Here is a 14,041-nt window from a genome sequence, read left to right on the forward strand (position 1 = left end):
CAATGGTTTCCCTCATTTGTCATAATCAGTAGAAACCTTGGGCTCTCCTAGCAGAGATTTACATTAGAGCAAAACCTAGATACATAAGGCCATATAGTATGACGCTAAATGAAAGGACCTCCAGGATATAGAAACAAAAGCCATAAAATGAGTGATTGTTGTCCTTTATGTACTATGTAATCTCTCATCTCTTTTGCTGTCCCTCGGTTATCTCATATTGTTACAGTATTTTACCTTGTTATCTGATATCTTGGATAAATGCATATTTGGTTATTTGAAATAGGATAGGGAAAAGGGGAAAACGATGAGGGGTGGAGGTGGGGGGAGGGAAGTGGGCACCAAGACATGAGAAAGGGTATCAATGTTTGTGAAGTAATGCACCTTCTATCTGGTGAGTACAATGTAACCCTTCTATTAATTACAATAAAAATATATGGAAAAAAGTTTGAGTTCAGATCAGGGTTGAGCATTTGGGGTAAATAATTGTGCATCCTGCTTGCTTAGAGCATGCTCAAATGAAAAAGTAGTAGCCAAGTCCTCACCCCACTGAAATGGAGGGCCAGTCCCGAAGCCACAGCTCCACACACAGTACTCAGTTTCCCACCATTCACAGTCAGCCAGTTCTGGTTAGAGGGTGCTCGGTTGAAGTTGTCTTTGAGTTGGGTTGGGAGGGAGGTCTGAGGTTCATCACAGTACAGGCCACTCCACTGCTCATCACAGCTGGGTGTGAGAAAGAGAAAGGGAGAATCAACATTAAACAAAACCTTTGGAGTTACAAATCTTATATGACTGAGAACAATTCTTTTTGCTAGTCCAGGAAAATGAAAGGTTACTGATTTTTTTACAGCACTTGCTGGAACATACCAGCTCCCCTTCACAGTGGCAAAGGTTAGAAATAAGCTGTGAATGAACTACATCTTAGTGTTTCTCAAGTAGTGATGTGGGGTTACCAATTGAGAGAGAGGAGAAACTTCAAAAGTTACTAAATCCTGTTTGTACATCACACAGTGCTGGATGGGTGACAATCACAGCTGCTAAACAAAATTGTTGGGTTCAGCAGCTTATGAAGTTGGTCATCTTAATAGGGATACGAGTCCATTTGGGAACCAAGAGGTCATGTTCCAAACAGCACCAGATGCTTGGGGCAGTAACTGTCATCTCTGACCACAGGACTGACTTCTGTGCTCAGGTCAAATGGGAATGTGAACCCAGGATGGGGAGGCTTATTGGTTCTTAGGTATGGGCTATAATCATTGATCAAAGGAGAGATTCTCCAAGTGGGTGATTAATGGAGAAGGCCCTTTGAATTCTCTATCAGCATCATCATGTTTTATATTAACCCACCAGTGGTAAATCTTTGTAAATAAAACTCAAAGGCCAACAGTGCATATGTGTGTATATACGCGCAGATATGCATACATTCACTTGTACACATATATATGAGCTTCTTCTTCTTTCAATTCAGGGGCACCTGACAGCAGGAAGGAACAATGCACTTACACACAACTTCCCTGGCTGCACCTCCCATGACCGCTGCACATGTCTATGCAGCCATCCCCGATGTACACATTATCTATTGCCCACGTCTGCTGCTTGTCAAAAGGAGCTGGTTGATGCCAGCGGAAACGAGTAGCTTGGGACCTTGGAAGAAGAAGAGAATTACAATGAAGGATGCAGCGGAAAAGAAAATACGTTCTCTTATGTTTGAACAAGGGCATAGAAGAGGATAACATAAAATCTAGACTTTTCTGTGTGCCTTATCTTTCCCCAGAAGAGTGATCCTTGCTTAACCTCTTCTCATTCCTTTTCTGCAAAGAAACTCCATGAATTTAATATCCTACATAAAAGTGGTTGGTAAAATCAAATCCACACAATGGCAACAAATTCAGTGTAGCATTTGGTCCCAGGGATCTTTCTGAGCTTTGAAAAGGTAGACTATGTCAGAGACTAAACCTTGTTCAAATCCCTGAATTTTGTGTGGGAGCCACTATAAGGCCACCCCAGGGCCATTGCTAATTTGTAATATGAAAATATCTTGGGAAGGATGCTGTTGCATTCCACCTTCAAAAAGAGCATGAGCTGGATTCAGTCCAAAAGATACTTTTGTGTAAGGGACACACCTCCGGCACCACTGGGAGAATTCTCCTAGTGAAAGCCCTGGGAATAATGTAAGCCCAAAATGTGAAACGGTAGAGAGAGGTAAATGATAAGGTAAGATTAGGCTTATTTTATAATGATTGAAAAGTAAACTAAGTAAACCCAACAGAGCTTTGCTTTCCATCCCAGAAGCAGAAAGACACCTATTTGCTCATTCACAATTTGAGGAGTGTCAACACAAATAAACACGTTTTAAGAGGCACTAGGTGGCAGTCAAATCCAAACAATACTGGAGGCCTAAGCAAAGCGAACCTTAAGGACTTACAGAGGAACTAATCAGTTTTTATTGATCCATGTGTGTTTTGTGTTAAGTCTGTTAATCTTTCTCTTGAGGAATATCTGTTTTAGGTAAGACAAAAGGCTAAACAATTGCATTTTCCGATTGATAACATTTATATAAAGCTTGACAAATAAAAAGAAATTGAATCTAACTTCTCAATGAAATTCCTGTATTTCCCCATCCGACTCATCTCTGCCTAACTTCTCTTCTTCACCTCTGTTGTACTTAACATAAACCTCAAGCCTTGTCCTGGGTCCACGAGGTTTGGCCTAGGCTGGACCCTTTCCTCTCCTCCTTCATCCTGCCCACCATCTCTAGTGTTCTCAAAGCATACCAAATGCCTTTCCTTCTTTTTGCAAACATGTTTGTCTCCATGTTCTGTCTGTCTGTCTGTCTGTCTGTCTGTGTCCGTCTGCCTGCATGTCTCTGTCTCTCTCTGGTTTATTCCCATGTGTGTTCTGAGATCACAGGAGAAATTTCAGGTCCTCACAGAAAATATTTCTTCCTAACCTCTTTAAAAATGGGGGCTGGGAATGTGGCTTAGTGGTGGAGTGCTTGCCTAGCATTCATGAAGCCCTGGATTTGATTCCTCAGTACCACACACACAGAAAAAGCCACAAGTGGCACTGTGGGCCAGCTGGAAGAGTGCTGGCTTTGAGCACAAAGAGGCTCTGGGACAGTGCCTGGCCCTGAGTTTAAACCCAAGGGCCAGCAAAAACAGAAAAAAGGAAGAAAAGTCCTCAGCCATACTACCCTGAACACACCAGATCTCATCTGATCACAGAAGCTAAGTAGAGTTGGGACTGGTTAGTTCTTGATGGGAGACTGCCTGGGAATCCTGGGTGCTGTAGGCTTTAAAACAAAAAATTCTAATGTTACCATCAATCAATCAATCAATCAATCAATAAAAAATAGTATTTGTTCTATGCTGTTCTCTCTCATAGCATATAGTATTCTATACATATACATATAGTATTCTATATGAAGCTGGTCTCCAGGGACCATCATTTTCATAGTATGCAATGCTGTGAGGAGCTCCATCCATCCCTTACTGGAGTCCTGCATCTCAGTGGGCCTGCTATTTACTTATTTATTTTCTTACTTACTTATTTATTTCAGTATCAGGGCTTCAGATTCTCAGCTTGCTTGCTCACAATTGTCACTCTACCAACTGAGTCTCACCTCTAATACTGCATTTTTCTGAGGATAAGAGTCTTAGGGACTTGTCTGTTAAGGTTGTCTTTGACCCTCGGTCCTCTGATTTTAGCCTAGTGAGATTATAGGATCAACTATAAACGTCCAGCACATTATAGCATTTGTGACTTTTTTGGCTCTGTTGTTTTTTAAATGAACTTATTAACAACGATGTCTGTTTGCATTCAGCAAAATCTTGTAAATAACCTAATAGAAAAACACATTTTCATAATCCATAATTTCCTGGATTCTGACAAGTCAATATACATATTTCTCTTGTCTTTCTTTTAGACTATGAGCTTCTGAAGGGCAGGGAATAGTTCTGTTTTTCTTCAGGGAACACTATTTTGTATTTTCAGAGCTTATGAAAGTAAATTAGTAATCAGCTTTCCCTATTCAAATGCCTGGTATGTCTCACCAAACCCCTTATCACCTTGTAAATCATACTCATGCAGTTTCCAGTTAGATTGCATTCCTTATTTATCAGATGGGCCTTCATAAGCATTTACTAACAGGATATTAAGTTGACATTAATAATAGTGCTTAGAAGAAGCTAAAATAAAAGGTATTCTGTACAGTGGATGGGCAGGGACCAGAGTCTGCAGTATGACAGGACTGGCTTGATGGTTTCCCACCAGATGAGAGATGACATGAGAAGCCTGGCAGGTGGTAGCTCTCTGATTATTGGTTCTGTCCAGTCACAGTCTGAGCAGCCACTGAACACAGAGGCTGTGAGGCAATTTAAGAGCCGGACATATTGTTGGAGGAGGCAGCCTTTGTGGAGTTTCCTGACCCTGACTTTCAGTCTATGTAGCTCTCTGGAGTTCCACAGAAAAGGAAACAGTGGGATACCACATTCAGGAAGAATGTACTAAGGTGACAGCTGACCAGTGTGATAAGAAAATGAGGCCTTTAATGTGTACTCATGTACCCGTGAGTCCCACGTGCATGAGGAGTTATAGAACAAGCATAAAGAGGGGGCTGAACTTGGGCTGAATCTTCTCACATGTGATGATTTATATTCCTAGATTTAAAAATGACCCAGTTATTCCTAACCATGAATCCTTGAGGATAGGTATTATCCTAAATCATTTTTTTAATGTAGAAAACACACTAAAGGAAAAACTGGAATGTAAGTTCAGAATGAGAATCTAGAAGTTTCACTTAACCTCTAAGTGTTTCAGCCTTGTCAGCTCCCTGTGTGAAGGGGCCGAGTCACTTATGTTTGTGTGCTGACACCTCCCCATCTGGAATCCTCCAAAAACATGCCTGTTCTGACTCAGGGGTGTTGTGAAAATTAATTAGTTCCTGTTTACCAAGACCTATGAGTATTGTGGTGTGTCCCTCGGCAGGCGTCATTGCTTATCCAGAAGATTTCTTGCAATGACGGCCACTAGCAGCTGCTGATTCTTAGAGGAAGAAGAAAAGCGGGCCCCAGAGAAGATTTCTCAGTTTGACATATCCTTGAAATCTCTCCTCTTGATTCTTTTCTGAAGAATCATACCATTGACGGTGCCATTGAAAGTGCTACATGAATATGGTTTAGTAAGTAAAAATGCCCACTGTTAAAATGGGTATTTAACTGTTAGAAAGATACCAGCAATAACATGGCAAGCATGACTGGTCTCTCCAGGCAACTTTTCCTCCTGCTGCCACACCATTGAATAGATTTCAAATATATGTCAGATTCTTTGTTTCTGCATTCTGCAGGATGACTGCATCTACCCATCAAGTTTTAGTTGTCATCATAATTATCATCATCATGAGGCAAAGCCCTTTGGAAGAAAGTATGTGATTAAAAAAAACTTTTTTACAGTCCCTTGACATTTTCTTTATTCACAAAGGTATGCATAAAATATCTACACCTAGAAAACCTATTTCCACCTTCCCACCATCAACAAAAGGGTCAGTGGTCCAAGTAACCCATTGATTTACTAAATAAAATGGAGATATGACACAGAACTTTTGGTTAATTATTACTTTGTATTCCCATGCAATATGTCCTTCAAAACCTAACATCATTCTCTAAACAATCAGTTGGCAAAAGAAGAATTTAAATGAACTATCCTACATGGCATTTCTTTTATCTTGGGACAGCAGAGAGGGAGAATTTTGGAATGATCCTGTGACCATGGGATACTGGAAAAAATAAAATACCCTTTTTGTGTCTTGGTCCTCTTCAAAAATGAGGAAGATGAATTTTGAAGTTAAGGAAAACTTTAGAGAATTTCAGCTAATTGTACTGATTAGTATGCTGACTTGGAAAACAAACCTATGATATATTTTGTAAGATAGGGAAAACTGAATACTGAATATCGAGTAAGTATTGACCAGGAAACTACCATGAAGTGTTTAGGCACTAAAATTAACTGTATTATAGATTTGTTGCTAAATGTTTCTGTCTTCTAGTAAGACATAGTGAAATATTTTTGGTAGAAATGTTAAGTTGCCTATGTTTGACTCAAAATAATATGAGGGGCATAAATGATAGTTATGAACAATTTTTTTATCATGAAGTATTGGTAGAACTAGGTAATGCAGACTCTTCTCTTTAGTTTTATGTATGTGGATTATAAATAAGATTGTGAGCTAGAAAGTATGTGGTTTCTTTAAAGTCACATTAAAATTTTATTTGATAATTACATGTAAGATAATTACATTACTATCTTTTCTTTTTTCTTTGTTTCTTTTTTCAGTCAGTTGTGGGGCTTGAACAGAGGGCCTGGCCAGTGTCCTGAGCACGTTTTGCTCAAACCTAGTGCTCTGTCAGAGCCACAGCACCACTTCTAATTTTTTGATGGCCAATTAGAGATAAGTCTCATATACTTCCCTGCCCAGGCTAGAGCTTTGAACAGTGATCCTCAGATCTCATTCTTCTGAATACCTAATATTACAGGTGTGTGCACCGACACCTAGCTATGCTTACCATTTTTAAGTAAACTATTTTATTATTTTTGCTGATATAATGATAAAATAACTACAGTATTCTGCGTAAACCTACTAAAGGCCTCAAATAGGTTGGACCAGCCATCAAGTACAGATATTTATGAGATAGTTTTCTCAATGAAGAGTGGCTTATATCTAGGCATCAAAGTAATTTTAAAATTCCTATATATTAATATTCAGAAAATACAACCAAAATAAGCCAGACCCAAAGGAACATAGGCTCCATGGTTTCTCTCATTTGTAATAATTAGTACACATCTAGGACTCTCCCAGTAGAGGATTGCAATAGCTCAAAACCTAGGTACATAAGGTCATATAGGATGAGACTAAATGAAAGGATCTCTAGGTATGGAAATAGAGCTTTATCTTGTGTGATTGTTGTTCTTAATGAACTATGTTATTTCTCTTCTCTTTTTTTGCCTTTTGGTTAATCTCATATTGTTACTGTATTTGACTTTGTTACCTGATATATTGTATATATGTTTGTTTATTTGAAATAGGAAAGAAAATGGGGGAAAACAAGATGATTGGGAGGGGGTAGGGGAGGCAAATGGGGACAAAAACATGAGAAGGGGTATCAATGTGTGAGAAGTAATGCACCTACTGACAAATGTAACGGTAACCTCTCCATACATTACCCCGACAATAAAAAATAAAAATAAAAACAAGAAAGTACTATCAAATCTCAAATTCTGATAAAACCTTGACAACATTATTGACCAATTATATGGTTTAAAGAAAATGCAAAAGAGGTTGGGAGTTTGGCCTAGTGGTAGAGTGCCTGCCTAGCATGCACGAAGACCTGGATTAGATTCCTCTGTACCACATACATAGAAAAAAGCTGGAAATGGTGCTATGGCTCAAGTGGTAGAGCTCTAGCCTTGAGAAATATCTTATTTGTGTGTGTGTGTGTGTGTGAGTGTGTTGGGGCTTGAAGCTGAGGTCCAGCACTCTGTGCCTGAGCTTTTGTGATCAAGGTTAGCACTCTACCACTTGAGCCACAGCTCCATTTCCAGCTTTTTATGTAGTCAGTTGGAGATAAAGAGTCTAAAGGCTTTTCCTGCCTGGCTGGCTTGGAACAGGGATCTCAGCTCTCAGCTTCCTGAATAGCTAAGATTTCAGGTATGTGCCACCAGCGTTTACCTTATCAATATACTTCAATGTGTAAAATCAATAGTGTCATGGCTTGTACCAGACAAAATTATTTTATTATGTTCAGTGGTTCTGAAAAATGAGTAAATATTTGTAAAAATAAAAGCAAGATATCTGAAGCATCAAAATGAGGCATGAGAAGACAATATGAAAGAGAAGTCTAATACATGTTTGGCTCGTGTGTGTGTGTGCCAGTATTTGGACTTGAACTTAGCACTGCCCTTTAGCTTAAGGCTGGTGCTACACCACTTGAGCCTTAACTCCGTTTCTGGCCTTTGTCTTGTTCATCAGAGGTAAGAGTCTCATGGATTTTCCTGCCCAAGCAGGTTTCAAATTATGATCATTAGATTTCAGCATCCTGCATAGCTAGATTACAGGCATGAGCCATCAACGTCCAGCTTAAAAGATGTCTCAAACAAGATATTCAGTAATGTGAAGACTTATTAAGAAAAATGCCTTTCAAAACAAGCTATTGTAGTAGTGGATTCCCTCCCCCAAATAAATAACAGACCAAAGTAAAGAGTATCAAGGTAAATACAGGGGGATTAACTTTAACAAAAGGAACTTGTAATTTATCTTAAATATTTGAAGAATCTAGTAAATACAAAATGCTTATTTGGTTTTCATAGAGTGGATTCCTTTCTTTGCTTATAGTTACAGTATGTGAAGATTTCCTTGAAGATATATCCTCCTTGTCTAAACATACTTACCTGCACAAAACTTCCTGGCCTCCTTCACTCCCATGGCACCATCCCACTCCTTCTACAACCTCACACTTTCTCGTGCTTGCCACCTTTCCTTGGAACTTTGAGCAAATATTAAATAGCTTCCAGGATGTGGCTGGAACCACAGGTTCCGGGTTCCAAAGTGCTGCGGCTAATCTTTAAAGAAGGTGCCCTCTGCTAGGATGGTAGTTGAGGATCATCTTCTAATGGTGACTTAGAATAGTTAAGTCACACCTGAGTCTTACAGAAGTCACCAGCCTCCACTCTTTCCTGGTGGATATGAGTCCTGCCATCCACTCACTTGGGTTCTCCAAGTGCCAGTTGGCCCACTTGTTATTTTTGGGCCTAGGTTAAGCAAAGAAAAGGAGGCAGATGCTGATAAGAGGCTAGGAAATTGATTTTGACATTTTCTTATGTTCTTTTTAAATCTTTCTCAATAATTCTTGGCTGTCTTCCATTCTCATTTCTCCTAGGACCATATGTCTTAGGCCAGCAATAAAGATGCATTACTAACAGAGTGGTTAAGCCCATGGGCTCTTGGGCCAAGACAAGCTATATTTATTTCAGGTAGCTTACTAAACCTCTTTTATTGAAGGTCATTGATTATATCCTAACTGATATAATTAATAGGTAATGTTGGGAATCCCCCATTTTTAGTTCCTCCTCACTATAGCCTATGTAGCAGATAGCTCTTTTCCTATCTTCTAATCTTATACCTGATTTCTGAAAGCCATGCTATTTTATGTTTTTTTCTGTGCTTTTGATTGAGCTATCTTAGTTTTTTGTTAGGCATTGCCACTCATTGTGTTAATATGTGTAGGTCCTTCTGTTTTCTATTTGAAAGCTGGCTTATAAATTGCTGATTTGTGTGTGTGTGTGTGTGTGTGTGTGTGTGTGTGTGTGTGTGTGTTATTTACGGGGCTTGAACTTGAAGCTTAGGTGATCATGTTCCTGAGCTTTTGTGCTCAAGGCAAACACTATATCAATTGAGCAGCAGCTCTACTTCCAGATTTTTTTTGTGATTAATTGGAGATAAGAGTCTTACAGGGCCGAGAGTTTGGCCTTGTGGTAGAATGCTTGCCTAGCAGGTATGATTCCTCGGTCATACATAGAAAAGCCAGAAGTTGTGCTGTGTCTCAAGTGGTAGAGCTCTAGCCTTGAGGAAAGCCCAAGGACAGCGCTCAGGCCCTGAGTTCAGTTCCCAGGACTGGGAAAAAAAAAGAAAAAAGAAAAAAGAGTCCTACAGAGTTTCCCCGCCAACATTGACTATGTACCATGATCCTCAGATCTCAGCCTCCTGAGCAGCAAGAACTACAGGTATGAACCATTAGTGACTGACATGTGGATGTGGCTTTACAGCATGATTGATCTCTCCTGTGCTCATGCTTCCAAACTTTGGTGTTTCCTTGGGCTTCGATCTTCATATCTCTATCAAATGGCGATTTCCATATGCACTACCAGCCATGCTGCTTAGTTAACCATCATTTCATTAGATTTTCCACACTGTTCCCCTCTCACTAGTGTTCCAGGCTTCAAACTTGAGTGTTATCTCTGGATGTTCATAAAAGCAAAATTAGTATCTGAGTTTTACCAGTTCTTTTGAATGTTTCTATAATGAAAGTCTTATCTCCCTCATGTTAGCTGTAGCTAAGTCCCTTCCTATTTCTTTATATCATTTTTGTTAAGACCACTCCACCATATTGCTTGAGTCTTTCTGTTTTACCCATTATTGTTATTATTATCTGGAAGACTATTTCCAGATTAAAACAGACCACAGTTCATGACAATAATGCTTTTAATTTACTTTTGTTTTATTTTTCCATGTGTAGGGCAAGAAGTGAAGCGGACATACCTGTTTACCCCACATTGCTTAGGTTTTAACATAGCAATGCCCGGGGCACCAGTACCTATTCTACATACAACTCAAGAGCTTGGAAAATCATCTTCAGCACTGCCCTTTCTCTCAGCCTTCATATCCACTTCTTCACTGAGTTCATTCAATTGGACTGCTTTCACACCTCTTGAATTTCTCCACTTCTGTTCATATTCACTGCTGGTATTTCACTCTAAAGTTTCTACCCCTTCCAGAGCCTTGTTACACTTATTCTCTTTAATTTGGTTTTTTTTTAATCTGTTTTTCTGAATGCAAATATGATCACGCTTCCCTATTCTGGGACAGGAATAAATCCCCAGACCTTTAATATAACTTACTTCTCATGGTCTGCTGCCAGTTCACACCTCATGCTGTTCCTTCTCTCTTTGCATCTGATCCTTATGTTTAGTATCTCAAATATGCCCTTTTCCTCCTACTACAGACCAATATTGTTGGGGAGGTCAGGGAGCTTTCCCTGAGCTTTTTCACTCAATACTGATACTCTTCTGCTTTGAGCCTCAGCACCACTTCTGGTTTTCTGGTGGTTAATTGGAGATAAGAGTCTTAAGGAATCTAGGATTCTTCTAGAAGAAGATCACAATAACTCAAAAGCTATGTACATATGACCATATAGTATGAGGCTTAGCAAAATGAACTCTAGGATGAACTTTAGCATATGGTGGAACATGAGAAGTAGGTCAAACTTGAGCTCCATTCATGCACATTTCTGAATCACCCAAAGTGCTTTGTTGTGAGACCATGTTACCATTTTAGACCATTGTGTAATATGAGCCTTGAGAGTAATACAGCAAACAAAGTGTGAACTTTTCAATACTATAACAGGAGGAGAAAGATGCTCATCAGATTGTTTCAAATATTTTTTAAAGGGTTGAAATTCTTGTGGGTATGTGCAAGAGACAATTAAAAGATAGATTAAAACATGCAGAATAATTACTTTTCTTGAGTAAAAGGCTCAAGGGTATAATGACTAGCTGGAGTAAATCTTAGAATGTCCCTTATTTGCAAAATGTTGCCAAGTAGCTGGGTAATAATTCATAGAATTCATAAAGACTTAAAAGACTGCTGTCTTAATGGATTTTTTTCTATTTTACTTATTAAGATTACCTTAATAATTCATGTGCAGCAATACTGTTAATGAGCAACAAAATCTCACATATCTCATTTAAACTTGGCAACTCTGCTGACAGTTAATATAGTCTCATACCTCTGAGCCAACAACTGTAAAACAGCCTTTGGCTGTTAGTAACAGAAACTATCCCATTTATGACAATCCTAAGAAAAGTTATGTCCTAAATGAATGGTTGGATTTTATGGTCATTTACTAGGAAGATTTATTCATCTTTCACTTGTGGGGAGGTGACAGGACAATGAGCCCAAACTATAACTCTTGTTTATATATTGTATGGGTTGCTTTGCTTGTTAATGGGGGTAACTGATTATTGTTTTCAAGGAAGAAACCAGAGTTTCTATCAAGAGTTTAATACTTTCCTTTGATTAGTACTTGTTTAGGTGGTAAAGGTCATGTAATACTATTCTACTAGGAAAAACAATCCTTCATTCAAATAGGAATAGGAATGCATGGATTATTTAGCTACTGATAATGCTCCTCCTCCTCCTCCTCCTCCTCCTCCTCCTCCTCCTCCTCCTCCTCCTCTTTCTTCTTCCTCTTCTTCTTTGTACTGGCCCTGGGTCTTGAACTCTGGGTTTGAATAGCATCACTGAACTTTTTTTGTTCAAGGTGAGTATTCTACCACTTGAGCCACTTTCGGGCTGTGTGTGTGTTCAACAGTTTTTTCATAATAGTTCAATAGTTTTTCTATACAACAGAGTGACCGAGGTGATAATTCTTAAGATACTGTTCAAAATGAAATCTTAAAAGCATATGCTAATGTTACCACATTTATTTGCTATATTTGATTATAAGAAGTCATTACTACTATATTCACGGCAAAAACAGCCTCCATTGGGTCAGAAGTTTGGCCTAGTGGTAGAGTGCTTGCCTAGCATGCACGATGACCCAGTTTAGATTCCTTGGTACCACATACGTAGAAAAAAGCCGGAAGTGTTGCTGAGGCTCAAGTGGTAGAGCTCTAGCCTTGAGAAAGTCCAAGAACAGTGCTCAGGCCCTGAGCTAAAGCCCAGGACTGACAAAAAAAATAGACTCCATTTAAGTTTATTCTTTATCCGATGGACCTGTTTTAAATGACTTGTTCTTACAATCTCTAAATGAACTTGGAGAAGCTATATAAATGGATATATTTATCATATACCATACATATAGTGCGGTATATACATATAGTGTTAAAAGTCAGAAACATACTGCATTTTTTAAAAACACAGAACAATGCCATCAAAAAAGCTTGCCTCCACTTTTCTTTTTCTTTTTTTGGTGGATCATGGGGCTTGAACTCTGGGTCTGGGCATTGTCCCTGAGCCCTTCTGCTCAAGGCTACTGCCTTACCCTTGAGCCAAGCCTTACTTCCTGTTTTCTAGAGGTTAATTGGAGATAAGACTCTCAGGTCCTTTTGTGCCTGGGTTGGCTCTGAACCTTGGTCCTCAGAGCTCAGCCTCCTGAGTAGCTAGGATTACAGGCATGGTTTTTGCTGGCTTTTGCCTCGACTTTTCTTAAGATAGCTTAAATAATTTATACACATTGCAAATAACTAACGGTCTCACATATCTCTTTTAAACTTGTACTAAGACTTGATAAAATTTAATCAATTTGGGTTCACTGCATGTAGAAACTTCCTACCTGGTATAAGGAGGGAGAGGAAGAGTAATTCTGGTCCACTTGTTGAACGTATCTGATACCAGGATCCGCTGGAGGTGGTAGCGACTGCATTCAACATTGGTGGGTAGACAGTCCCTCACCAATGGGTGCCATGACAGTCCTAGATCCACTGAGTATTCCAATTCAATAGCTACAACAGGAAGTAGTATTGTTCATATAATAGAGTAATCACATGTCCAGAAAACCAGGAATCAGAATTACTTATTGTATTTCTGTATATTTAAATTTTTAGTAATAACTTTTTCCCATATTAATGTTTCCTACTTTGTTTTTCCCTCCATAAATTGCTATTTACTATTTGTTTATTTTCATACTGAAACACTTCTAAGGAGATATAACCGAATAAAACATAAAATAATTTTTTTCCTGAATCACTTGTTATAATAAAAATCTTTTAGAATTATCATTTCATATAATTATAACATGTGAATAGGTACAGATCTTATATATTGTAATAAAATATGTTAAAATACTTTAAGTGCTGTATAGCTTAACATAATAATTACAGATGTATTGGAATGATCAATATACATGGTTTATACTAATAATATAATTTAATATTTTGTGTGTGGGGGCCAGTCTTAGGGCTTGAGCTCAGGGCCTGGGGTGCTGTCTCTGAGCTTTTCTGCTAAAGGCTAGTACTCTACTACTTGAGCCATAGCTCTACTTTGGGCTTATTTCATATTTTTAAGTACTTAATCAGAGACAAGAGTCTGATGGAGTTTCCTGCCTGGGTTGGCATTGAACTGTGATCCTCAGATCTCAGCCTCCTGAGTAGCTAGGATTGCAGATGTGAGCCACCAGTGAGCTTGGCCAATTATGTAACTTTAAAAAAATTTTTTTTTTTGTGCCAGTCCTGGGCTTGCGCTCAGGGCCCGAACCCTGTTGTTGGACTTTCTCAA

General features: G+C 38.9%; 1 protein-coding gene across 1 annotated transcript in view; it reads right to left on the reverse strand.

The window, feature by feature from the left end:
- The window catches only part of Reln (reelin), a 422,671-nt gene that overhangs the window by 36,152 nt on the left and 372,478 nt on the right, over window positions 1-14,041 (reverse strand). The window contains exons 46-48 of the mRNA XM_090332938.1: window positions 13,101-13,269; window positions 1,501-1,641; window positions 543-720 (exon numbers count right to left, since the gene is read on the reverse strand). Coding sequence (XP_090189064.1) covers window positions 543-720; window positions 1,501-1,641; window positions 13,101-13,269 — 488 coding nt within the window. The remainder of the gene's footprint in view (window positions 1-542; window positions 721-1,500; window positions 1,642-13,100; window positions 13,270-14,041) is intronic.

This window comes from Megascapheus bottae, chromosome 5 (genome assembly GCF_031878675.1).
Source record: "Megascapheus bottae isolate mThoBot1 chromosome 5, mThoBot2.hap1, whole genome shotgun sequence".
Taxonomy (NCBI): domain Eukaryota; kingdom Metazoa; phylum Chordata; class Mammalia; order Rodentia; family Geomyidae; genus Megascapheus; species Megascapheus bottae.